The 26,225-nt window shown below is 42.9% G+C and overlaps 2 protein-coding genes across 4 annotated transcripts in view; one reads left to right on the top strand and one right to left on the bottom strand.

Moving 5' to 3' along the window:
- The window catches only part of B4GALT4 (beta-1,4-galactosyltransferase 4), a 28,922-nt gene extending 22,692 nt beyond the window's left edge, over positions 1–6,230 (bottom strand). For 2 of the 3 annotated variants that reach the window (XR_010943724.1, XM_067738814.1), the window contains exon 1: positions 6,120–6,230. The gene's annotated coding sequence lies outside the window, so the exon portion shown is untranslated. Of the gene's footprint in view, positions 1–5,668; positions 5,812–6,119 lie in introns of those variants that run through there. The other variant, XM_067738815.1, reaches the window with a different exon arrangement.
- A 19,022-nt stretch (positions 6,231–25,252) lies between these two features.
- The window catches only part of ARHGAP31 (Rho GTPase activating protein 31), a 110,382-nt gene continuing 109,409 nt past the window's right edge, over positions 25,253–26,225 (top strand). The window contains exon 1 of the mRNA XM_067738811.1: positions 25,253–26,188. Coding sequence (XP_067594912.1) covers positions 26,089–26,188 — 100 coding nt within the window. The 5' untranslated portion in view covers positions 25,253–26,088. The remainder of the gene's footprint in view (positions 26,189–26,225) is intronic.

Genomic DNA, 26,225 nt, shown 5'->3' with positions numbered 1-26,225 from the left:
GGGGAAATAGTTGAAATAAAATTGGCAAAATATTGAAAAGTACTGAGCAAGGTGATAGGTATCTGAGAGTTCATTTTCTTCTTCACTCTACTTTTTTGTATGCTTGAAATTTTCCATAAACAAAAATCTAGCACGGAAGACAAGTTATAACAAAGGGTATATCAGCATGAATGCCAAGTATCATTCTCAGAGAATCTCTAATGCACACATTTTTACACCACCATGGGAGGTCAGGGGAGGACACCAGATGTCACTCCATAAATATTCACTAAGCACCTAGTACCAAGGAGAAAGAATGTGGTCTTCATTCAGCAGCCAAGAGCACTAAAATCAGCATTTCAATGTCTCTAAATCCATCTGGTAATCCTGCAGACACTGCAAGATGTGGCCCCAGGCACACGGTCCTATTCCCTTGGGTCTCTCTGGGGTAGCACCAATAAAAAGGCTGATATTTTGCTACTCCTTTTACTCCTGCAGAGCTCCTGAGAGCTGACTATTTGCAAACACGTTGTCCTACCTTCCGTGGACCTCTGGTATTCATTCTCCCAATTATAGTTCCTTCACCTGGCTTCTGACTGATCACTGCCCAGACCCTAAAGAAGCAATGGTTCTGTGAAAATTAATAAAGGGAAACCTCACTGAAGTGGAACTGGGAGGCCAGAAGGGGAGCTACAGATCACATCAATACAGATCCCAATAGGAAGAGACCCACCTTGCATCTTTGGCAGGAAGTGACCCCACTTTACCACCACCAGCAGGAGGAAGAAGCTCTTCTCTTTGCCTGGCAACACCTCAGCCAATGACAGACTGTCACAACTCAGTCAATGAAAAGCCACTATATTTCGATCTCCTAGTTTCCTCCAATGGACTTTTTGTTTATGACAGAGCCTCCCAATTTCCCCTTCTCTATAAAAAAGTTTCTTTTCCTTTGCTTTACTGGACTTGCATGTGGTTTGCCACAGTTGCATGCCCCAAATTGCAATTCTTTGCTGCTCCAGAATAAACCCATTTTGCTTGTAAAATAACTGGCTGTTTTATTGTTTTAGGTTAACAGTTCCCTGGGCAGGGGGCAAGGGTGGGATAGAAATGATGACAGCCATTTACGTGTACAGGTCATTTAAACTCAGACTGAGTTCCTAATGACCAAAACTGGAAGCATTTGAGCAAGAAAATAATGATGGCATTGTATTTTAACCCACAGAATAAAATGAATAGCCATGAGTCCATACTGATATAAATGATCAAATAAATAAATGGGAAAGGGCAGCTCTTTCTTACACTAAACTTCCAACCAATAAGGAAGCAGGAAATGGGGGGTAAAATCACCATTAGGCAAACACCACTGTAAATAATTGTTGCAGACGAGATCTACCAATGGGTGCTAAAATGAGTAGGTAAAAATCTGAGTTTAAACAGCTTGCATAGTCTCAAAGTATCTCCCCTCAAATAATTATTAGCTACAAAGGGAAAGTCAGTAACTTTATAGTGAAGAAATCTAGCAGATATCACCTTAACCAAGTGATGAAGGTTAGTATCACCAGTGATGAGACCTATCAACCTCATGAATCAGTGATGTATTGCTCTCTACAAAATAACTAATCAGTACTTTTCTACAGAATAACTTCATTCTACAAAATAACTAACTGGGACTCTTCAAAAGGGTCAAAATAATGAAAAACAAGGCAAAACTGAGGAACTATCTCAGATTGGAGGAGACTAAGGAGAAATAACTAAATGCAAGGTAAGATCCTTGACAGCCAGTGGAAACAGAAAAAAAATCATTAGCAGGAAAGCTGATGAAATTCAAATAAAGTCTATAGTTTAGTTAATAGTATTGATAACTGAACAATGGTTATGTAAGGGGCTAATATTAGGGGAAGTTGAGTGAATTCTCTGTACAATATTTGCAACTTTTCCCTAAGTCTAAAATTAATTAAAATTAAAAGTTAAAAGAAAAAGTCAAAGACTGTGTATAATCCAAGTCAACAAACAGCAGTAAAATTAACTTACTTCTCAAAGAGAATCACTGCTTTTTGTATTCCTAGTGCCTCAAGCTGACCTGACACATAGTAGGTGCTAAATTTGGTAAATAATGAATGACTTTCTAGGATATACTAGTTTAAACACACAAGGACACACAATAATCCCAGGTTACTACTAAAATAAATGTGACATGGTATAAAAGGAGAAAAAATAAAGACTAATAAATAAGGGGAAAAATTAACTGGTATAAAATTCCATTTGGGGAACATTTTTAAAATTGAAAAAGGCTCATATACACTACCAAATGTAAAATCGATAGCTAGTGGGAAGCAGCCACATAGCACAGGAAGATCAGCTGGTGCTTTGTGACCACCCAGAGGGGTGGGATAGGGAGGGTGGGAGGGAGCCGCAAAAGGGAGGAGATATGGGGATATATGTATATGTATAGCTGATTCACTTTGTTATACAGCAGAAACTAACACACCATTGTAAAGCAATTATACTCCAATAAAGATGTTTAAAAAGAAAAAGCCTCACCCCCATGCTAGTTCCCTTCGGTACGCTCTCCTAAGGACAGAGGGCCCCATCTCTAATAAATGGCCCTTTCCCTTAGTCATGCCCACCACCTTTTGCTTCTCTGTCACTGAGTTTCCAAAAGCAGTACTCCTCTCTTCTGACTCTGGGAGGAGTTGCTGTCTAGTCTGCCACTTCCTCCCTGAACCCACAGAGCACACCAGAGCAGTGTCCCTGCCTCTGGGCAAGAGCTGCCTGCAGGTCCTACATCAACTGTTTTACAACAAGGGCTGGCATGAAACAGTCAGGAAACATGAAATCAATTTAACAAGCAAGGGACTGAAATTGTTTTATTTAGTCTTTGTTATGCAGCATGAAAGAATTCCTAAGAATTTCCAATGGGGGATTTTAATGGAGGCTCGGTGTGTACTTATGTGCCATTCTCAGCTATCCCAGAGAATCCTGTAGTGGGGTCACTTGCAGTTCCCTTTCTGCAGTTATTAGAGGCACATCAATGAGAAGGCTTGAGAAGGTCTGAAGGTCTGAGGTAATGGAGAAAACAAGGGCTTTGAAGTCACAAAGAGCTGAGTACAAATCTGGTTACCAGATGCATGAACGGCTTTGGGGAAGTGACCTAAATTTGATTCCGTTTTGCCATTTATTTTAAAAACATTTTTCAAAGTGTGGTTCCAAGAGAGCCTATATCAAAGACAGAGGGAAATTTGTTAAAACTGTAGATTCCTGGGCCCTACTCCAGAGCTAATGGGTCAGAACAACTGGGCCTGGGACTCAGGAAAATGAATTTTTAACAAGCTCCCCAGTTGAGTCTTATACGCATTAAAGTTTGAGAACCACTGAAATAAGAGATCGGACCTGTAATGCAACAGATCCCTCAGAAACGTTCATTTTCCTTTGGGTGAGGAAAAGAAGTAAGAAGATATGTGAAAAGGAGATTTTAAAAATGCATTTGAATAGCTTTCAACTCCATCATTTAAAAACTTATTCTAAGAAATAATCAGAGAGGTAGACGACGATATTCAAACCAACATTACTAAAATAACCAAAAATTCAAAAGATTCAAAATGTTAACAATAGGGAACTGATTTAATTAATTACAATACCTACATATAATGGAGCACATGCTTTCCTTAAAAATGGTGCTTAAAAACTACATGGGGGGGGCTTCCCTGGTGGCACAGTGGTTGAGAGTCCACCTGCCAATGCAGGGGACACGGGTTTGTGCCCCGGTCGGGGAAGATCCCACATGCCGCAGATCAGCTGGGCCCGTGAGCCATGGCCGCTGAGCCTACGCGTCCGGAGCCTGTGCTCCACAATGGGAGAGGCCACAACAGTGAGAGGCCCGCGTACCGCAAAAAAAAAAAAAAAAAAAAAAAAAAAAACACCACCACCACTAACTTGCTTTGAATGTTTCCACTTTGAATTAAAGATCTTCAAAGAAATGGTTAGTTCTCAAGTCTTGCAAGCATCTCTGGAAAAAATACACATTATTATTAGCTCATTTTAAAGTAGATACTAAATACTTATCCTATAAAGTGGCCCACAGAATATACTAAGTGGCCCATAAAATATACTAAGAGAGTTAGTTTTATTGCCCCCTCCAAGACCGTGTAGTCAAACAGTTCAGTACTTCTCTTTAACCGACATTTTTAATCAGATTAAAAATGCACACTGAAGGGAAGCAAAATATGCCACACCAAAATATGCCACTTTGGCATACTGATTACTTTGAATTAAAGTTACTTAAGAAACAGCCAGTGCAAGGACACTTTCACCCTCTTTTTTCCCCCTGAAAGCAGGAAATAAATCTCCCATGTGAAAGGTACCTTTTCTATACCAGGAGGGAACCAGGATCAGGCATCCTTATTATCAGAGATAAGAATTCAAGGTAGAGGAACTTCCCTGGTGGCACAGTGATTAAGAATCCGCCTGCCAAGGCAGGGACATGGGTTGGATCCCTGGTCCGGGAAGATCCCACATGCCACGGAGCAACTAAGCCCGTGCACCACAACTACTGACCCCGTGTGCCACAACTACTGAAGCCCACATGCTTAGAGGCGGTGCTCCGCAACAAGAGAAGCCATCGCAATGAGAAGCCTACGCACGGCAACGAAGAGTAGCCTCCGTGGGCCACAACTAGAGAAAGGCTGCGCGCAGCGACGAAGACCCAATGCAGCCAAAATATAAATTTAAAAAAAAAAGAATTCAAGGTGGAAAGTACTGTATCAACTAGAGAAAGCCCGCACACGGCAACGAAGTTGTCTTGCCAGTTCTTCACATATGTATTGTTTCTTTGTCTAAAAAATGTAAAAGCTGCCTACTTTGGTTACTTCCTGAGCCTCATATTTTTATGGGATCCCAATGGTATGAAATTTAATGTTTCTCTCCTGTTAATCTGTTTTATGTCAATTCAATTTAATTATTAGACCAGCCAAGGAACCTAGAAGGGGCAAGAAGAAAAATTTTTCTCCCCTACAACACAAACAGGCACATGAACACTTTGCAATTTCATGGAGTTTAAAGGTCAACCCTGCTCTAGAAGATAAAATTCCAAAAAGATAAACTATGGTCCTATTAAGCATTATCTCCTCCCCCAGAGACACAGTAAAGCACTCTGGCCCGCCAGCCCAGCCCAGGTGCCTAGGATAGCCCTGGGCCCCTCTTTTTAAGCCCACTTTCTCAGCCTGGACCCTGAATCTTATTTATCTCTAACCAAGACTCCTTGACTTTCTTGAATCCTCAATGTTATTGTCCTTTCTTAATAGAAATTTAGAAATTATAAAAAAACAAACAAACAGCAGCCTCAACCCTCAAATTTCTGTCTTCTTCCTCCTCCCTTTCGTCACCAAACGGCTGGAGAGGTCTCCCTGTGCTCCAGCCGCCTCCACACCCTCATCCCTCACCCACTCTTGAACACTCTGCAACCCCGGCACACGCCCACCCTGTTGATAACTGCTCTCCTGCGCCTACCAACCCAAAGGCCTTTTCTCAGTCCCAATACTCATGGACTTTTCTGTTTTCTTCAGACCTAGAGTTAGCCCTTATCTAATGGAAGACCGAACACCAACAGATACGGATTGACAGGCACCGGATGGACGCAGAGCCAGACTAAGGGCAGGTATCTCAGGTACTTTAAAATCCTGTCGACCCTCACCACTCGTCGGCCCCTGAAGGTCCCAGGCGGAGATCAGCAATGGGTTTCCCAGTAGAAACGCTGGGGAAAGAGGGCTCCAAGGAGGAAGGGGCTTCTTCACGCTGATTCTCCCGGCAGGGAGAGAGGTGCTGGTGGCGACTCCAGAAACGCGACGCGGGGCCTCGGAGGCTGACCTCTGAATTCCCACCTGGCAGCATTTCGCCTGGGAGCGCCGCGGTGCCGCCCTCACCTGAGCCAGTGCCTCCCGCCGAGCTCGGCCTCCGCAGGCCCCCTGCCCGGCCCCGCCGCCTGGGCGGAGGCAGAACGGCCCTCCGAGGCCCGGCCCGCGCCCGGCTTCGGCGCGGGGGACTGACCCGGCCCGCCTCCCGGGGATGCCCACACGGCGCCCGCAGCCCTCCGCGCGGAATTGCGCTTCCCGGGCGCCGGCGGAGCGGAGGCCCCACAAACTCACCCCTCACGCGGCCTCGACGAGCACCTCCCGGAGGAAGGGAAGGCGGTGAGAAGCGGCCGCAGGGACCGCCCCCGCCGCCCGGGAGGAGGCTCCGGCGCGCCGGCTCCGCCCCCCCCGCCCCCCCGCCCCGGGAGTCGCTTCGGCCGGGCCCGGGGGCGAGTCTGCGCGGTCCTCCACTAGACCCGCCCGACGGATTCCCCGCTCCCCGCTCCGCCACCGCCCCCGCGCCCGGCCACCCTCCCCGGGCGATGGAAGGAGCACCTGGAGGGAGAAGGACAGCTTGTCCTTTGGGTGATCTTAATAAATCCTTGTGCCAATACTGCGCTAGGGTCTGGGCGCTTCCCAAATTCCATCCTCGTAAATACAAAGCTTTGGGAAGGAGATAGGAACTTTCCCATTTTACGGAGTAGGAAACGGAGGCTTTAGAAGTTAATAAATTTACCTTACATTACCCTGACAGCTTTCAACTTTGTCAGCTGCACAATGTACCAAATTAACTGACTCCCATTTCACAGGACTACTGAGAATATTAACTGAACCAGTTGTGAGATGAGACATCCAAATTTCTTCAAAGATATTATTACAGAAAGCCAAGCAGAATCATATTTATACTAAAGATTAGAGTGAAAAATCAGAGTGGGTTCTGCTTAGGCAGGCAGGATAGAAGACTAGATTCTCCAAGACACCCTTCCACTCAATGGGGAAGTAAGAGAGTCTCCAAGAACCATCCCTACCCCAAAAGGAACAAACCATGGGAAGAACCAGCGCTGGGATGCTTAGACTCTAAGCAGGAGACCTGGGCTGAGGGCATACAGAAAGTCTCCGCAGACACTGATTTGGGACCGACATGAGAAGAGCCAAACCTGCGCCTTCCTCGTCAAGCCAAGGTTGCGGAAGAGCACTAAGGAGTTCCCAAGTCTCTTGTGCTCTGAGCAATGGAAACACACTTTAGAGGATGTATCCTCAATACACACTCCATAGGACTCAAACAAATTCAATTTTAAAAAACAATTTAAACAATTAAAAAAAAAAATCACCAAGCACTGGAGGCCCACACGTAAGGACAGCCGGCAGAACTAATACCCAAGAGATTTAGACCCCCAAGGACATCAGATACTGGAATTGTCTGACACAGGATACAGGAAAGCTCTTTTTGAAATTTTTAAAGAAAAAACAATATCCTAGAGGTTACTTACCAGTTACAAAGAGGATATACTACACATTGGAGAAATCTGGCAGATAACACCTTAACCAAGTACTCAAAGTTAATTTCACCAGTAGTTCAAACTGACATCACACATGAGGTGATGCTCTGAGGACATAACATCACCATTCTTGTATTCCTGCCAAAAATACATGACTAGAATTTAACCATGAGGAAACAGTCAGACAAGCCCAAATTAAAGGATATTCTACAAAACAACTGACCTGTACACTTCAAAACTGTCAGTGTCATGAAAGACAAGGAAAGATGAGGAATGTTTCAGATTAAATGAGACTGAGGAGATTTGACATCAAAACTCCTGGACTGGGACTTCTCTGGTAGTCCAGTGGTAAAGAATCTGCCTTCCAATTTGGGGGGACGCTGGTTCGATCCCTGGTCAGAGAACTAAGATCCCATGTGCTGTGGGGCAACTAAGGCTGCATGCCACAACTACTGAGCTTGTGTGCCTCAACTAGAGAGAAGCCCGCGAGCCACAAACTACAGAGCCCACACGCCCTGGAGCCCGCGCCACAGCTAGAGAAGAGAAAACCTGCATGCCGCAACTAGAAACAAGCCCACGCACCACAACGAAGAGCCCGCACCGCAACTAAGACCCGATGCAGCCAAAAATAAATAACATAAATAAATAAACAATAAATGAATCTTTTAAAAAAACAAACTCTTGGGGGCTTCCCTGGTGGCGCAGTGGTTGAGAGTCCGCCTGCCGATGCAGCAGACACAGGTTCGTGCCCTGGTCTGGGAAGATTCCACATGCTGCGGAGCGGTTGGGCCCGTGAGCCACGGCCGCTGAAAAACTCCTGGGTTGGAAAAAATTTTGTTACAAGATATATTATTGAGACAATTGGAAATGAGTATGTACAGCATGGTAGATTTAAAAAAGGAGAGTGGAAGTGAAGCTATACCAGTTCTGAGCCCAGCCTTTTTTTTTTTTTTTTTTTTTTTTTTGTGGTACGCGGGCCTCTCACCGGCGTGGCCTGCTCCCATCGCAGAGCACAGGCTCTGGACGTGCAGGCCCAGTGGCCATGGCTCATGGGCCCAGCTGCTCCGCGGCACGTAGGATCTTCCCAGACCGGGGCACGAACCCTCGTCCCCTGCATCGGCAGGCGGACTCTCAACCACTGCTCCACCAGGGAAGCCCAAGCCCAGCCTTTAAAAGGCAGTTTCTGCTTCCACTTTCACTCTCTCCCATGTGACAAAGCAGTCATAGACCAGCCCAGATTTAAAGGGAGGGGCAATATAGCCTCATTTCTCAGTGAGAGGACTGTCAAAGAATTTGAGGCTATTTTTAATCTACCATGCTGTACATACTCATTTCCAATTGTCTCAATAATATACCTCAAAACAACTTTTTTCCAATCTAAGACCACATGTAAAGAAATCTCCTTAGTCTCTGTTATGGGCTGAATTGAATCTCCTCCAAATTCAGATGTTGAAGCCCTAACTCTCAGTACCTCAGAACATGACTATATTTGGAAATTTGGCCTTCAGAGAGGTCATTAAGTTAAAATAGGGTTTTTATGGTAGGCCATAATCCAACATGACCAGTGTCTTTATAAAGAAGAGGAGATTGGGACAGAGACAGCACAGACTGGGGATGACCATGGGAGAACACAGGAAGAAGGTGGCAACCCGCAAGCCAAAGAGAGAATCTTCAGAAGACACCAACCTGTCACCACCTTCATCTTAGACTTCCAGCCTCCAGAATTGTGAGAAAATACATTTCGGTTGTTTAATCCACCCAGTCTGTGGTATTTGTTATGGCAGCTCAAGCTAACTAAAACAGTCTCCATTAATCTGAAATAGTTTCTCATCTGTCCTTTTCTTTCATGACATTGACATTTTTGAAGTTTACAGACCAGTTGTTTTGTAGAATATTCCTTAATTTGGGCTTATCTGATTGTTTCCTCATGATTGGATTCAAATTGTGCGTTTTGGGCAGAAATATGATAAAGATGATATTATATCCGCAAACATCGCCTTATGTGTGATACCTATTTTTATTATTTGTGATCTCTAGAATCACTTTTTATTGGAACCCTGAGCCACCATGTAAGTAGCCCAGCTACCCTGATGCTACCATGCTATGAGGCAGCCCACACTGGCCATGTGAAGAAGCCAACAACCACTCAGATCCACCTCCAGCTGAGGCTTAGACATCATAAAGCAGAGATGAGCCCTCCCCACTGTGCCATATCTGAATTCCTGACCCACAGACTCATGAGATATAATAGTACTACATTGCTGTTTTCAGCCTCTAAATTTTGGGGTCATTTGTTACATAGCAATAGACAATCAAAGCTGACCATATATATTATATGATAATATTCTATCAATGTTAAATTCCTTGCATGTGATCCTTGTATTGTGGTTATATAGGAGAGTGACTTTATTCTTTTTAAAATTTATTTTATTGAAGTATAGTTGATTTACAATGTTGTGTTAATTTCTGCTGTACAGCAAAGTGATTGTTATACATATATACATTCTTTTTCATATTCTTTCCATTATGGTTTATCACAGGATATTGAATATAGTTCCCTGTGCTACACAGTAGGACCTGTTGTTTATCAATTCTATATATAATAGCTTGCATCTGCTAATCCTGAACTCCCAATCCATCACTCCCCTACCCCCCTCCCCCTTGGTAACCACAAATCTGTTCTCTATGTCTGTGAGTCTGTTTCTGTTTCATAGGTAAGTTCATTTGTGTCATGTTTCTGATTCCACATATAAGTGATATCATATGGTATTTGTCCTTCTTTGAGATAAACAAAATGGATTAAGCTCTAGCTGGACTAGTCAGGAAAAAGAAAAAAGACTCAAATTCTCAATATCAGGAATTAGGGAGGTGACAGCACCACGTATACTATAGGTATTAAAAGGATAAAAATAGATTTTTATGAATAACTTTATGCCAAGAAATTTCACAACTTAAATAAAATGGACAAATCCCTTGAAAGATGTAAATTACCACAGCTCGCACAGGAAGAAATAGATGAACTAAACACTTCTTTATCTGTTAAAGAAATTGAAACTGTACTTAAAAGCCTTCCCACATAGACATCTCAAGGCCCAGATAGCTAGTAAATTATAGAATTATAGAATTCACTAGCTAGAAGAAATAATATTAATTCTACACAAGATTAGAAATAATACACAAATTCTACACAAATTAGTATTTGTACTAATACCAATTTTACACAAAGAAGAAATAATACTAATTCTACACAAGATTGTCCAAAAATTTGAAGAGCAGGGAATACTTCTTAACTCATTTCATGAGGCCAACATTACCCTCATATCAAACCCAGACAAAAATATTACAACAAATGAAACAACAGATGAATATCTCAAATATACATAGAAGCAAAAATTCTAAACAAAATTTTAGCATATTGAATCCAACAGTATGAAAAGGATAATGCAACATGACCAAGAGGGGTGAGTTTATCCCAAGAATGCAGGACTGCTTTATGTTAAAAAATCAAACAGTAATTCACCATATTAGCAAACCAAAGGAGAAAAACCACATAATCATCTCAATAGATGCAAAAACTGCACTTGACAAAATCCCATAGCCATTACTGACAAAAAATTGTTAGCAAATTAGGAATATGAAGGAACATCCTCAACCTGATAAAAGACATTTACAAAAATCTATAGCTAGCAACATGTTCAACGATGAAAGACAATGCTTTCTCACTAAAATCAGGAAAAAGACAGGGATGTCTTCTGTCACTTCTTACATTCAACACTGTATGTAGATACAAAAACCCTAAACATAATTTTAACAATCAAATTCAACAACATATAGAAAGGATACTACATCATAACTGAATGGGATTCACAAATCAATCAACATAATTCATTCAATCAATATAATTCAAAAATCACTGTAATTCATCATATGAGCAAACTAAAAAGAAAAATCAGATGAAATAATATTTCTAAAAAAGTAATAAAATGAATCCAGATTGGAAAGAAGAAAAAAACTGTCTTCTTCGTAGATGACATGATTGTTTCTATAAAAATTCCAATGGAACGTACAAAAATGCTACAAAAACTAATGAGTTCAGTGAGTTTGCGAGAAAAAGATGAATATTCAAAAATGAATTTCTATATATTAGCAATGAACAATTGGAACTTGAAATATTAAAATACCACTTATAATAGCATAAAAAATATGAAAAATTTAGGGGCTAAATGTGACAAAAGATGTAAAAGGTCTTATACTGAAAATAACAAAGCATTGTTGAGAGAAATTCAAGAGACCTAAATGAATAGAGATATATACTTTGCTTATGGGTCAGAAGACTCAATATTGTCAAGATGTCATTTCTCCCCAAATTGATCTGTACAGTCAATGCCTTTCCAATCAAAATCCCAGCAGATTGTTTTCCTGCAGGAGTTGAAAAGCTAATTCTAGAAATCATATGAAAATGCAAAGGACCTAGGACTCTGAAAAACAATTTTGAAAAAGAACAATTACAAACTCTAAGTAAAACCAAAAAAAGAAAGTTTTTAAAAATGGAGCATGGGGGACTTCCCTCGTGGTCCAGTGGTTAAGAATCTGCCTTCTAGTGCAGGGGAGGCGGGTTTGATCCCTGGTGGGGGAACTAAGATCCCACGTGTCTCGGGGCAACTAAGCCCGCACGCTGTAGAGCCTGCCCACCACAACTAGAGAAAAGCCCGTGCACCGCAATGAGGAGCCCACGCACCCCAACAAAGGGTCCAGCAAGCCGCAATTAAGATCCCGCGGGCCGCAACTAAGAGCCGATGCAGCCAAGTAAATGAATAAATAAATGAATATTTTTAAAAAATAAAATTAAAAAATGGAGCATGAAATATGATATGAATTGAGCAAGTTATGTAGTATAAGAAAGAAGAATCTACTTGGCCTTGATGCTTGTTTCATTCTCCTTTGAATTGCTCAGATTTGGAGATATTGAATGTTAATCTTCTGAGCCAACCACTCAAAATTCTATAGTAAATTATATTTGCATAAGCACAAACTATGCTACAGAGTAACTTATTGATTTTAACTTTTAAGCTCAATCAACAGATAAAATACAGAAAAATTAATAATACTTATAGAACAAAATGCAAATGCTATAAACCCTAACATTGTAAATGTAAAGGTAGAGAAGACAGAAATTGAGAGGTACAGAGATTGGGTGGAAGTGAGGGGAAGGGGAGAGGTGAAGAGTAATGTGAGGGGGCTATTTCTCTCTTGTTACCTAGTAGGGAATCAAGAGTCACTACCTATTCTTGATGGAGCAAGAATTCAAAGGTTAAGCATGGTATTTAAACTTATAATGATAACCAAAAGATACATGGTAAATAATATCATTAACAGAGCGCATGAAGGGGAAAAGAAATGGAGAGATAGTTTCAATGAACTAGATTTATTATCATTCATAGCTTGGGGGTTAACAGACCTTGGATAAAGTATATAAATTAAGAAATAGTGATATAAGCATAGAGTTTATAATTATAGTGCTAACCATCAAAATAATTAAAAACAAATTCTTAAAGGTGGTTACCTTTGGGTGGTGAGACATGGGGGTGGGGGAGAGGTTTAAGGAATGAAGCAAGAAGCATTTTTCTTTTTCCATTGAATACCATTCCATACCTTTTGAATTTTTTAACCGAGTGCATATATTACTTTTATCATAGACAGTTCTTATACAATTTTATCATTTTAGTTTTGTTTAATTTTAGGTTTAAGGCACATGAGGAAATTATAATGTACCTATTTTTAAAGTTTTATGGTCTGAACACTTACGTTTTCCAGATAAACCTAAGACACTTCACAGCCTGTCTCCTCATGGTCTGATTTTAAAAAAACAAAACAAAACAGAAAAACGCTAACCCAATCCAAAAATAACAGAAAGACAAGTTAAATCTTTACTACAGTGTCATGAAAACATCAAAGGGGGACTCCACTCACAATACATTATAAAACCTTTTCAAATCTTCTTTCCCTGCCCCTCTCTCAATGTCTCACATCATATGGTAACTGCTCCCAAATCTCTCTCCTCTTCAAACTTCAACAAAACACCTCCCACGCTGACTCTAGTCTCCTTTACTCCCCTTTCTTTCTGGGCCTATTCTAAGTCTCTACTTGTTCAAATAGAAATCAACGTTCCCCTGATGTTCATTTCATCTTTTACCACAAGGGTCCTTCTTCTTAGTCAGGAGAAACTGGCATTATTATGATGCTATTTCTAAAAGAAAACCAAATTCTAATTTCCCCAAAATCTACCCCAAACAAATATTTGAGACATATCCTGCTGGAATTTAGTTACAAGCTAGAAGTTTCTCTACTGTAAGCATCTTAAAGATAGAAGTGGAGTTTTATTCATCTTTGTATTTGAGGAGACAACAACATGCTTCACACAGAGTAATGCTTTACACCAAATGCACATTTTACTGTTGAATTATACTTTGGAATAGCTTTTATGGAAAGTATAGGGAAAAGAAGAGGAAGAAAGCTAATGTTTACTGAGTATCTACTATGAGGCAGGCACACTATACCTTTATGGTGGTGATATATATTTCTACTTTCTCTTCTGGATCAGTAATTCTCAAACAGAAGCAAGAAAAGCAGATGTGGAGGAGTGCATGTGGGCTCTTGCTTTTTTTTTTTTTTTGAAGGTTTTTTTTTTTTTTAATTGAAGTATACTTGGTTTACAATATTGTGTTAGTTTCAGGTATACAGCAAAGTGATTTGGTTATACATGTGTATATATGTATATACCTATATAAGTACATGTAATTTGAAATGAACCTCCATGTGAGACTATTATTCCCCACTGTGTGTGCAAGCACACACGTAATAAAACATTCTCGTAACCCTGATTCATATAAACGAAGACACTTTTACAAATACTGATGTGTCCGAAATACCACTTGACCTTTAAGTGTCGAGGGGAGGGGAGGAAGATTATGAACCATGGATGGAAACTCTGTGTGTGTGTACGTATGCTGTATGTGTATCTACAATGCATGCACACTCACAAATGCCCACTAGAGGGCAAACCCACATCTCAGACGTTAACGATTACTGGGATGCCCCTTGTGGGCATTTTAATAATTCAAGCCAAATTCCTCTAAGGACAAGGTATGATATACAGTTTAAGGCGTGTGCAAATTAACTTTGTGATGATGTTCTTACAAATAATTCCCAGGGAGAGAAGCTAAACTTACAGCTCCACAGTTTCTAGAATCTATTGTGACTTGTTTTTCGTGCAAAATGTAGTATTAATACAGATAAATCCCCTTAATAGACCATCTGATTTCATATTTAGGCTTCAGAATGAACTAGTTGCGGGACTAAAGCAAGTGACAAGGCCAGGATTTGACCCCAAGTAGTTCAACTTCAGAAACTAGGCGTCAACCAGGATGCATCTCCACCTCTCAGTAAGGTGAGAGAGTAGGCAAGGAGGGATGCTGCATGGTGCCCTTCCCCCTGGTTTGCCGCCTCCCTCTGTCCCTGTCCTGACCCCCACATCTCTGCCAGGTTTGGCCAACACTGCCTTGCTCCAAGTTCTTTAATGAATTCCCACTGCAGGATCAACTCCGGACTGGCACAAGCCAGCCATGCCACCAATCTCTCCCACACCCAACCACGCTGACGCTTTCCACTCCCTGCACAAGTCCTGGTCTCACACATGTCTGTGTCCCTAGAAATGCTGTCCTTGTTTTTCTGAAAATCCTCTCCCCTGTTATCTGCAGGAGAAATCGTCACGCTTCAAGCCTCCACCAGAGTCACCTCCTCTAGGATATCCCCTCGACTCAGCCAGGCAATCAATCACTCCGACTCCAGGGCTCCCATCTGTCTCCTGATATTGCAGTTGCCAGTGTGCTTGGCTCTCTTGCCACTAGGGTGAGGGCTCCTGAGGGCATGGATGGAGTCTTTTCTGCTTTGTGTCCTCAGCACCAAACCCGGTATCTGGCATGTAGAGGACGCTAAGGAAATTTGACTGGCTGAATAAATGAGTAAATGCTGAGTGTAAACAGACTTCGCAGACTCTTGAAAATTCCAGCCTTCAGGAAGGTAATTCCTTACTGGATCCCTTGCAGAGGTGTGAGAAGGGACAGAAGAGCAAGTGGCCGGAGCCAGAGTGGCCCATGCAAGAGGCCACAGCGCCATCACACAGGCCCCGCAGAGCTTCCTTTCTCTGGTACCCCAAACATGCTTCAAAACATTAAGGTATGTGGGAAGGAGCCCACCCCCCACCTCCGCCAATCTCCCTATCCCACCCATCCTGTACAATCAGGTGAAACCCTGTATACTTCTGTAACTCTTCTCCTTGACCTCCATTGGAGCTCCTTGCTGAAGTGAGCATTCTCTGTATAAAAGTGCTTAACCGTTAGCATCAGCTAAAGATACAGATATTTCCACCAAGAGACTTCTGAGTTTACTTAGACTCTTACCAATCTGATCATTAGAGTAACAGTTTCCAACGCGGGACTCGGGGCTGGCTCTGCTTCTTTACTATGCTGGCTACATTAGTTTACTAGAGCTGCTGTAACAAAGTACCACAAATTGGGTGGCTTCTACAACAGAAATTTACTATCTCACAGTCATGGAGGCTAGAAGTCAAGATCAAGGTGTCGGCAGGGTTGGTTTCTTCTAAGCGCTGTGAAGAAGAACCTGTTCCATGCCTCTCCCCTAGCTTCTGGTGGTTTCCTGCCAATACTTGGCATTCCTTGGCATGCAGAAGCATCACTCCAATCTCTGCCTTTATCTTGGCATTCGTCCTGTGTGCATGAATGTGTTCAAATTTCCCCCTTTTCTAAGAACACCTTTTGTACTGGGTGAGGAACCCATTCTACTCCAGTTTGATCACATCTTAATTCATTACATCACAACCACCCTCCTTCCAAAGGAAGTTCAGATTCTGAGGTACTGGAGTTAAAACTTCAACATGTGAATTTGGTGGGGGACACAATTCATCTTATAACATTGCTCGTATTTTCTAAAGCAAAAATCAGTACACATCCTTTGGCATGTGGTTTGACAATGGGGCAGAATATTTGAAATCAGGACTGTCTGGGAAATGTAGGGGTTTAGGTAGGATATTTTAGGAGTAAATCCAGGCATGTGCATGTTAATCTGAAAGGTTTTAATACACTGCAAGGTAGATATCCAACTGAAGAGGTTCTTCTAAATAGAAGAATTAGAGAGGAAACCTGAAGCTGCTTTAAATAATCAGTTCCCACGAAATCTGTGAGGACTTCCCATGAAATTAAATTAATGTGTGATAAGCTGGTGTTAGATAGATATACACACACAATCTTACTGTGAAAAAGTGCACCAGTAAATGATATTTGTGTACATCTGACTAGGTTCTTTTAGGATCCGCATGGAGAATTAAATACTTGTGTACTGAGGATTGAAAAAAGCAGAATGTTCCCTGAAATAGATGTAAGATTTTTCAGGTATAATCCTTTTTACAAACTGGTACCATTTTCCCACCACTGCCAACCCCCATGACCTTGAAACATATCCAAAAGGTATAATGAAAAACAATAGGAATATATTGTCCAACTTCCAAATGTTTACAATTTGGGGGATATAATTATATATTGAGGTAACTTATATCTGTAACCTCTGATAATTCCTGTCCTCAAACTAATTTCTGCATATTGTGCTTTCAAGATAGGAGTAAAAACAGGTCTGGGGACACCAGAGATGTAAGAAAAGTGTGAGCCACAATCAGAACTGCTTCCCAAATTGCCCACAAAAGGCAACATATCTTCAGTGTCAGAAAACTGTTTAACAAGAGGCAATCTTACCTTTTCTGAAAATGTTTCCTGGTTCTAAACAGTTAAATGTAAAGTAAATCATTTCAAACCATGTTGGAACTGGTTAAGATATAAATAAATAAATGAAAATAAAATAAAGTCTTATAAATGTGTTTTATATGGGAAATGGGACCAGGATGGGGAAATGGGAAAAATAATCCCAAGGAACTGGATCATGATGGAGGAAACAGAAATATTGCTCAGTGAGAAGATAATAAAAATCATTCTCTACAATGGAATATTACTCAGCCATTAAAAAGAATGAAATAATGCCATCTGTAGCAACATAGATGGACCTAGAGATTACCATACTAAGTGAAGTAAGCCAGACAGAGAAAGACAAATATCATACGATATCGCTTATGTGTGGAATCTAAAAAAAAAAAAAAAAAAAGGTACAAATGAACTTATTTACAAAACAGAAAGGAGATTCACAGGCGTAAAAAAATAACCAACAAGGACCTACTATATAACACAGGGAGGCACACTCGTTATTTTGTAATAACCTATATGGGAAAAGTATCTGAATCACTTTGCTGTATACCTGAAACTAGCACAACATTGTAAATCAACTATATTTCAATTAAAAAAAAAAATCACTCTCCTTTGTGTACTGAGCACTGGCCTAAATACAGGCCAAGTGCTAGGCTATTTCCTTATCTTATTTAATCCTCACAACAACTCTACCAGGTAGTTATTATAACCTTGATTTATCAGGTGGAGGAACTAAGGCTCAAAGAGGTTAAGAAATTTGTTCAATCCAGGTCAGCCCCAGACCACAGCCCATGCACCCAGAGCTGGTAAGGGGCCTATGGGGGATCTGAAGCTTCTATCCTGTGCCTCTAGAACATCTTCATCCAGAGAGGACTGAGTAAGAACACCAGGCATGTTGAGGAAGGTTGGAATGTATGAGGAGGAGGGTGCAGAGGTAGATCACAGGGGGCATGGAGGCCTAAAAACAACTGTGTACTGGGAAAACAATTTTGTTCAAGAGGGCTATTTATAGGGATGTTTTTCCTCAGTACTCCCTTCCCCCATCTCCTCCCTTTTGTGTTAAAAGGCTCCTGGCAGATTGGTAAAGGGTTACAGGCAATGCACAGGAAACTCTGAAACACAATGAGCGGGGTGGAGACAGATCCCCACCCACCTAAGAAAATCACTTGTTTCAGTATTTGGAGACCCTGGGGGAGACAGATGGAGCTGGAACCACATCTCTGCTCCTTTTATTGGCTTTCTCCGAGCCAGAAAGAAGGCAACATTCCCAAAGGGATGCAGAACAGAGTAAAACGGGAAACAGAGGCAAAATAAGAGGCAACAAAACAAAACAAAACAAACAAGACACTAAGATAAATGGAATCAGCCAGATAGCTAAGTTATCCCCTCTCCCAGGGACTCCTGAATTCTATGAGGAATCTAGTTTTTTCTTCCCGGAGTCTCTGTTCAGATTAGGAACTCCCAAGATACAGAGCAGGGAGTGAGAGAAGTGATCCCAAGCCCAGCTGCTGAGAGGGACCCCTGAACCTATTGCTAGGTCCTCAGGACAGACCCAGCCAGGCCTCCGGGGGCTGCCGGTTCCAGCAACGCCCCACACCCCCCAACCCAGACATCTTTCCCTCTGGGCCACCGAACAGACACCTCCACCCAAAGGGATACAAATTCAGACTTAGAAACTAAGGCCACTACTATATATAAAATAGATAATCAACAAGGACCTACTGTGTAGCACAGGGAACTCTACTCAACACTCTGTAGTAACCTAAATGGGACAAGAAGTTGAAAAAGAATACATGTAATATGTATAAACGAATCACTTTGCTATACACCTGAAACTAACACAACATTGCAAATCAACTCTCTATTCTCCAATATAAAATAAAATTTTAGGGCTTCCCTGGTGGCGCAGTGGTTGAGAGTCTGCCTGCCGATGCAGGGCACACGGGTTCGTGCCCCGGTCCGGGAGGATCCCACATGCCGCGGAGCAGCTGGACCCGTGAGCCATGGCCGCTGAGCCTGCGCGTCCGGAGCCCGTGCTCCGCAACGGGAGAGGCCACAACAGTGAGAGGCCCCAACAGTGAGAGGCCCGCGTACCGCAAAAAAAATAAATTTTAAAAAGAACTAAAAAAATAAAAAGACCCTGCCCAGATTCCCATGTCGGTATAATAGTGATTCTACCCAGGGCACTTGGCTCTCCCCCCGGCCTTGTGAAGTCTCTTCTCTGCATGTGACTCTAGGAAGGAAGTTTCCCACTGCTGTTTGGCTGAGTCCAGCGCCCACGTGGAGTGAGACAAGAGGGTCTTGTGCTGCCTGGTTTGTTCATCGTTTCTGAAATACTGAAGATTCATTTAGTGCTACACTGTGCATTATGGGTCAAATGTGGCTACGGTTTTTAAAACACTCTGCAGGACACAAAAGATCTCTAAACCTCTTGTTTTTGAACAACATTCAATGCAAAGAAATTAGAATGTAACTTAAATATTGGAGGGGGAAAACTTATTTCTCAAATAATTGCAAATACTGTGTGCAGGTGTCTCATCTAATCTCTAGTCCTAACCTCTCAATTTCTACCCAGTCCTGCATGTTACACTATCAAAGGACTTTTCCTCCTGACAGCTCTGACATGGCCCTTGACAGGTATGTTTTATCTTTCTCCAAAAAATACTATTTACCCTTACCAGCCCCCAATCCGATAAACTTGGGGTCATCTTGGACTCTACCCCCTCCTACATCTCGTCTTTTAAATAAAAGTCTGAGGTTCTGAATTAGCGGGTAGGGGCATTGATCGATGCAATTTTATTATAAAAAGTTAGTAAGACTTTCTTTTTTGAAACCAAGTCTTTTTCTTTCTCATTATTCCCTCACCTTCTGCCCTTTCTACTCCAAAATGCCTAGTGGATGGGGAAGCAACTGAATCACCTTCTCAGCTAGGGAACTGAGGCTGTAAAGCTGTGTTTCCCAATGTGTTTTCATTTATTTATTTATTTTTTGCCCTGAGCAATACAGTTTTGCAACTCTAGGAACTGAAAAGGAACTTAAATACAGAATGCTTCAGAAACAAAGAGAGAGAAAGAGAGAGAGAGAGAGAGAGAATATCATTTATAATAATAATGTCTCTCTTTCACCTTTTAAGCTAGGAGTGGGACCATTTAAAGCCTTCCTCCTTCTTCGTTATCACCACACCTGCTTGCTCTTAGAACCCCATTTAGAAGCAAAACTGGCTTTCATGGTTGCAGAGTTGGTGGAGCAATGGGAGGTTAGCTGCCATGTTTCAGGATGTACCACCTGCAGCCTAAAGGTTATTCCTGCTTCTAGGATGGGGAGACTGATTCTGGTTCTCGTTCCTTCTCTCCCGTTGAGTTGACCTCTCCTCCACTCTGTTCTGTTTGATTAGAGATTGGTAATGTGGACCTCCCTCAATCCCACTAAGGATGCTTATCCAATCTCATTTGGACACTTAGAAGCAACAGTTTGCATTATAACCTACACTGGGAACCCATAGCACAGGGTAATGCAATAATGAGTTTGGCATACATAACTTTCTAGAAGCCCTTTTGCTCTGGCCATCCTTATCTTCTACTGGCTTCAGACCCTCAGAGTAGTGGTGGCTGGGCTCAGAAGGGGCACAAGACCTCTCTCATGGAAGAACCTCACCCAATATATCAGTCTGCTAGGGCTGCCATAACAAAATAGCATAGAGAAGGTGGCTTAAATAACAGAAATTTATTTTCTCACAGCTCTGGAGGCTGGAAGTCCAAGATCAAGGTGTCGGCAGGTTTGATTTCTCCTGAGGCCTCTCTCCTTGCCTTGCAGATGGCCACCTTCTCACCACCTTCTCATAAGGCCATGTCCTCACATGGTTTCTTCTCTGTGGTACACATCCCTGGTGTCTCTCTGTGTCCTAATCTCTTCTTGCAAGGACACCAGTCAGATTGAATTATGGCCAAATCTAATAGCCTCATTTTAACTTAATCACGTCTTTAAAGGCCCTATCTCCAAATACAGTCAGACTCTGAGGGATTGGGGATTGGAGCTTCAACATATGAACATGGAGGGGGGCACAATTCAGCCCATCACACCCAACAATCAGTGACAACACTAGCATCTTTATTTTTTTTTAAACAGAGAACTATTGGTTTTTTTGTTTGTTTTTATTTTTATTTTTAATTTTGGCAGCATTGGGTCTTTGTTGCTGCATGCGGGCTTTCTCTAGTTGAGGTGAGTGGGGGCTACTCTTCATTGTGGTGCGCAAGCTTCTCATTGCGGTGACTTCTCTTGTTGCGGAGCATGGGCTCTAGCTGCGTGGGCTTCAGTAGTTGTGGCACGTAGGTTCAGTAGTCGTGGCACACGGGCTTAGTTGCTCTGCGGCATGAGGGATCCTCCTGGATCAGGGCTTGAACCCATGTCCCCTTCATTGGCAAGCAGATTCTTAACCACTGCACCACCAGGGAAGTCCCAACACTAGCCACTTTAAACTGGAAAGGGGGAGAAGAAAGGGGGAGAGAAAATGTATGTAGCAGAAGGATGTACCCCAGAACAAAGAATTCAGAGCATATTAACCACAGTCCATGAACAAGGAGTTATATGAATACTTAATTGGCTGGGCATGAGGAGAGAAGGGAGAACTCTAAAACTGCTGATTTCTACTCTAGCTTTATGGGCCCATTGGGTAAAAGAAAAGGCTAAATCACAGGTGACATTAAAATCTCCCAATACTGAGTGGGGGTGAGGGAGGGATGGATTGGGAGTTGGAGTTAGCAGATGCAAACTATTACATAAAGCATGGATAAATAACAAGGTCCTGTATAACAACTGTATAGCATAGGGAACTATATTCAATATCCTATGAGAAGGATATTTTTATCCATAATAGAGAAGAATATAAAAAAGAATGTATATATATATATACACAAACTGAATCACTTTGCTGTACAGCAGAAATTAACACAACATCGTAAATCAACTATGCTCCAATTTAAAAAAAAATCTCCCAATATTCACTCTTGGTCTTCTGCATCTGTTTATTTACAGCAGAGAAGATTGCTACCAACGTTGGTGAGTGAAAGAAGCAGATGGCACGTTTTGATAAGCACCAGTCTTAACCAACTGCAGATAAGATAAATCACAGGCAAGGACAGAACTCTTCTGTGGGAGTTCCATGTGAGCTAAGTGCTTTCTGCACCATGATAATCTGCTACAGGCATAATTTATATTATCACCAAATAGCTTAATTAGTCCTCCTGTTAACATTCCTACACTATTTCCATTTAACCTGCTTCCTGGGAAATCCTCAGCCCTGCGAAAAAACCCATCGGAACCCAAATCTGACTTCCTTCCACAGACCCAGAGAAAGGTACACATCTTAGAGTAAGCAAAGAGAAAAAGAAAAATGGGAAGAGAAAGAAAAATAGAAGGAGAGTGTCCAGAACAAGGGCTAGATTTAAATTCGGCAATTATCACAGGGCTTACTCAGCAATGAGAGGGGGCGGGGAGCAAACCGGGAGAGGGCAAACTTCCAGCTCCCTGGGTCAGGCTGTCACCGTGTAGCTTCATTATCTAGCCTGATAAATTGTGAGTTCTTCCCATCATAAGGTGTAGATAGTTGAGAGCTATCAGGTAGAGACAAAGAACCACCATGTACACATTTCAAATAAAGTTTGTTCAGTCGGTCCAGACGTAATGGACACCTTGTCCATTGTTCAGTATTACCTCAAATCTGAACCCTAAACAACCGGAAACCAGCTTATCATGAAGCAGGGGCTGAAAGGTCTCAGGCTGTTCCAGAATGAAAATTCTGTGATTGTGGGGTCCCTTTGGGGAATCCTCAGTAAAGCACAGAAGAATCTTTGGGCTGAGTCAGTCATTAGCTTTATGGTTCATCTAGGCAGCCCTGTTTTGTGACAACCTACACCTGCTGGGTTTGATGGTGCTTAAGGGGATCTCCTACATAGCTAATGTTATAAAGTGAAGTGTTTTGACAATTACTTGTAAATTACTGTTTATTTAACTGGTGAACTTTATTGTCAGAAAGACCATATTTAATAAAATTTTTATATAATTAAAATTAATTAATACTTGAATAAGGTCTGCTGATTAGTTAATATTATTGCATCAATATAAATTTCCTAACTTTGATAATTGTACTCTGGTTATATAAGACATTAATATTTGGGAAAGCTTGATGAAGGGTATATGGGAATTCTTTGACTATTGTAAAAATTTTTATAAGCTGAAATTACTTCAACATAAAAAGTTAGAAGAATGTTTTTAAAGCTTTAGAAAGGTAATTCACAGGGCTTGACAACTTACCCATAATTTGTGCTTAGGGGTCTGGACCCAGGAAAAGAGCAACCCTTTAGCCTCTCTCCTTTGCTACCAAAATGATGAAATGCACTGTCGGTCAAATATGAAAGCCTTTGGTACAGTAAATTCCTAAATAAATAGTAATAATTATAAAAAATAGTAATAATTACAGTCTCATGTGGAGATGCTTCTCTATAAATAAAGGAACAAGTCATTATACTAAATACCCTATCAAATATTCTCCAAGTAGCTTACAAGATGCTTAGAAATTGCTGTCGTGGGAGTAGGAAACAGGGAGTCATTGACAGGTTCTGAGCAAAGCAGGCAGACAACAACAGCAATACTTCAGAAGACTCAACAGGCCCTTAGTGCACAGGATGAAATGGGAAGAGACCGGACTCAGCAAACCCCACTAGGAGTTATTCTAATAATTTAGGAGTGAATGGTCCTCACTGAATGGGACTGCACGGAAGAAGCACAGAGGAGAGGCATTTTGAAGGACTCATCTGTCTGGGCGGGACTAGACTGGAGGTGGCGGCGGAGAGAAATGAGTCAGTGGTTACTTGAAGATGTCTTGCCAAGATGACTGGGGCAATGCTGGTGTCACTGAGAGACCGATGGAAAATAGAAGGAAGGAGAGACCATACACAGAGCTGGGCCGCAAACTCCAGTGGGGAAGACGGGCACTGGGGGCTTCGAAACTGGAGGGCTCACTCTCTAAAGAAGGTGGTGCCGCCATGCGGGCTGCTACAACTTGGCATCAGCGGTCCTTGCCATAAGGAAATGCCCTTTCGGTGTGACCAGATCTTCCATTTTTGCAAGAGAAGCCAGAAATCCCGATCTCTTATGTGAAAAATGTTAACTCTTTAATGTTGGCAATTAATTAAAAAAAAATTTAAAGCATGGCATGTACTAAACCAAACACATCTGTGAGCCAGATTTGGCAGGCACGCTATCACTTGTAAGCTCTGACAAAGAGAGAAGGTCAAGGGTCAAAGTTCATAAACTGTCTTGGTGATACATAGGGAGATGAGAGACTGTAAAGGGATTCAGTGACTAAAATACTATACCTAAAGCTTTTTCCAGCCTTCTGAGCTGTATGAATGTCCTTACCCTTCAAGCCTATACATGGATTTGAATTTACCCAGGAAGTTTAATCTAATCCTAAAATGGTTAAATAACAAGAATTTGAGTGCTTATTGTGTGCTGAGTACACAGAAGTCAAATTAACTGGAGAAGAAAAAACATGCCCTCCTGAACACTTGAGACAAATTATGAAATAACCTGGGAGACTGCTTTCTCCACATTAGGTCAGAATATCAGAGTCACCTTAAACCTGAGACTTCCCCCCCACATCACTTCCATTTAGCAAACTTTGCAATAACGTCTGTGTGTGCGTTTGTGTGTGTGTGCGCGCGCGCGCTTGAATCTCTAACCAGAAATCTAATTTCCTGAGCAGTGGTTACAAAGCGGCAGCCTCCATCCCTCCCTCAGCTTGGGAGGGGACCTGGCTGGGTTGGGGGTACCTGGGCGCCGGAAAGGAGGGTGGAAGGTTGGGAGTGGCCGGCTGAAAACCGCTCCCCGTCAGGTTTCTCCGCTGGAATCCCTGTTTTTGTTTCCGTCATTACTCTTTAAGTGTCTGTGTAGGAGCAGGCAGGCACCGAAATAGAAAGTGTCAAAGAGATGATGACAATGACGATAAAAACAAGGCAGGCCCCTTTTTTTCAGTCCCACCTAGCCCCCTCCGTCCAGAAAGCCAGCGCGCCTCCTCCTGCGGTCTTCAAAGAGCCGTCGGTGGGGCAGGAAGCGGGCGGCTCGGACTGCGGGTGCTCCTAGGAGAGCGGCGATTTCCTCCCGAGCTGCCCAGTTATCTCCAGAGTCGCAGAACAGCTCTCCGAAGAGCGCGTTCTCTCCCCCACCCCGTCCTCCTCAACCCACCCACCTACTTCCTCCAGCTCCATACACACACCAGCACGGAGCTGCCAAAAATTTCCACCCTCCACCCCCCTCCCTAGCTAACTTCCTTCCAGCATTTCCTGAGCTGGATGATCCTAGGATTTGTAAGACAGGAAAAAAAGGAAGGCGTGAGGGCGGGCGAGAGAGACAGGATGCTTGTTTTTCGTTCTACCAAAGCCGTCTGAAGGCAGGACAGCGCGCGCCGGGCAGAGGACCTACGGCAGCCCCCGGGCTGTCCCCGCGCCCCTGGCCGCCGCCGGCTTCCCCGCGCTCTCGGCCACTCCCGGGCTTCTAGAAGACGGACCGGACAGCTCGCCCTCCCTCCGAAGCGGAGGAGAACACCCGAAGACACCGCGGGAGCCCGTGAAAGTCCCTGGGACTCCAAGTGAGGAAGTGACACTCCCAGCGCGCCGGCCCGCCGCTGCCAGCTCCACACGGCCTGCGGTACCGCGGCCCTGGAGGAGAGCGCCGTGGATTTCAGGCTCCGCGCCCGCGCCGGGCTCCGCGCCCCGCGGGCTCCATGCGCGCTGCCCCGGGCCCAGGCTCTTCCCCACGCCCATGCGGCCCCCCAGCGCCGCGCCGCAACCACTGATCTAACCTCCCCCGGAGACCATCGCAGGCGCGGTGCCAAGCAGCGGGGAGGGGAAGACGGAGGGGCAACCTCTTTGGGACTAACTCATGAAGAACAAGGGTGCCAAGCAGAAGCTGAAACGAAAGGGAGCCGCCAGCGCCTTTGGCTGTGACCTGACGGAGTATCTGGAAAGCTCAGGACAGGATGGTAAAGTGCCTTCGCCTCCCTCCCCCCCCCCCAACGC

The sequence above is a fragment of the Pseudorca crassidens genome, chromosome 5, assembly GCF_039906515.1.
Source record: "Pseudorca crassidens isolate mPseCra1 chromosome 5, mPseCra1.hap1, whole genome shotgun sequence".
Lineage (NCBI taxonomy): Eukaryota > Metazoa > Chordata > Mammalia > Artiodactyla > Delphinidae > Pseudorca > Pseudorca crassidens.
This window is presented reverse-complemented; position numbering and strand designations above follow the sequence as displayed.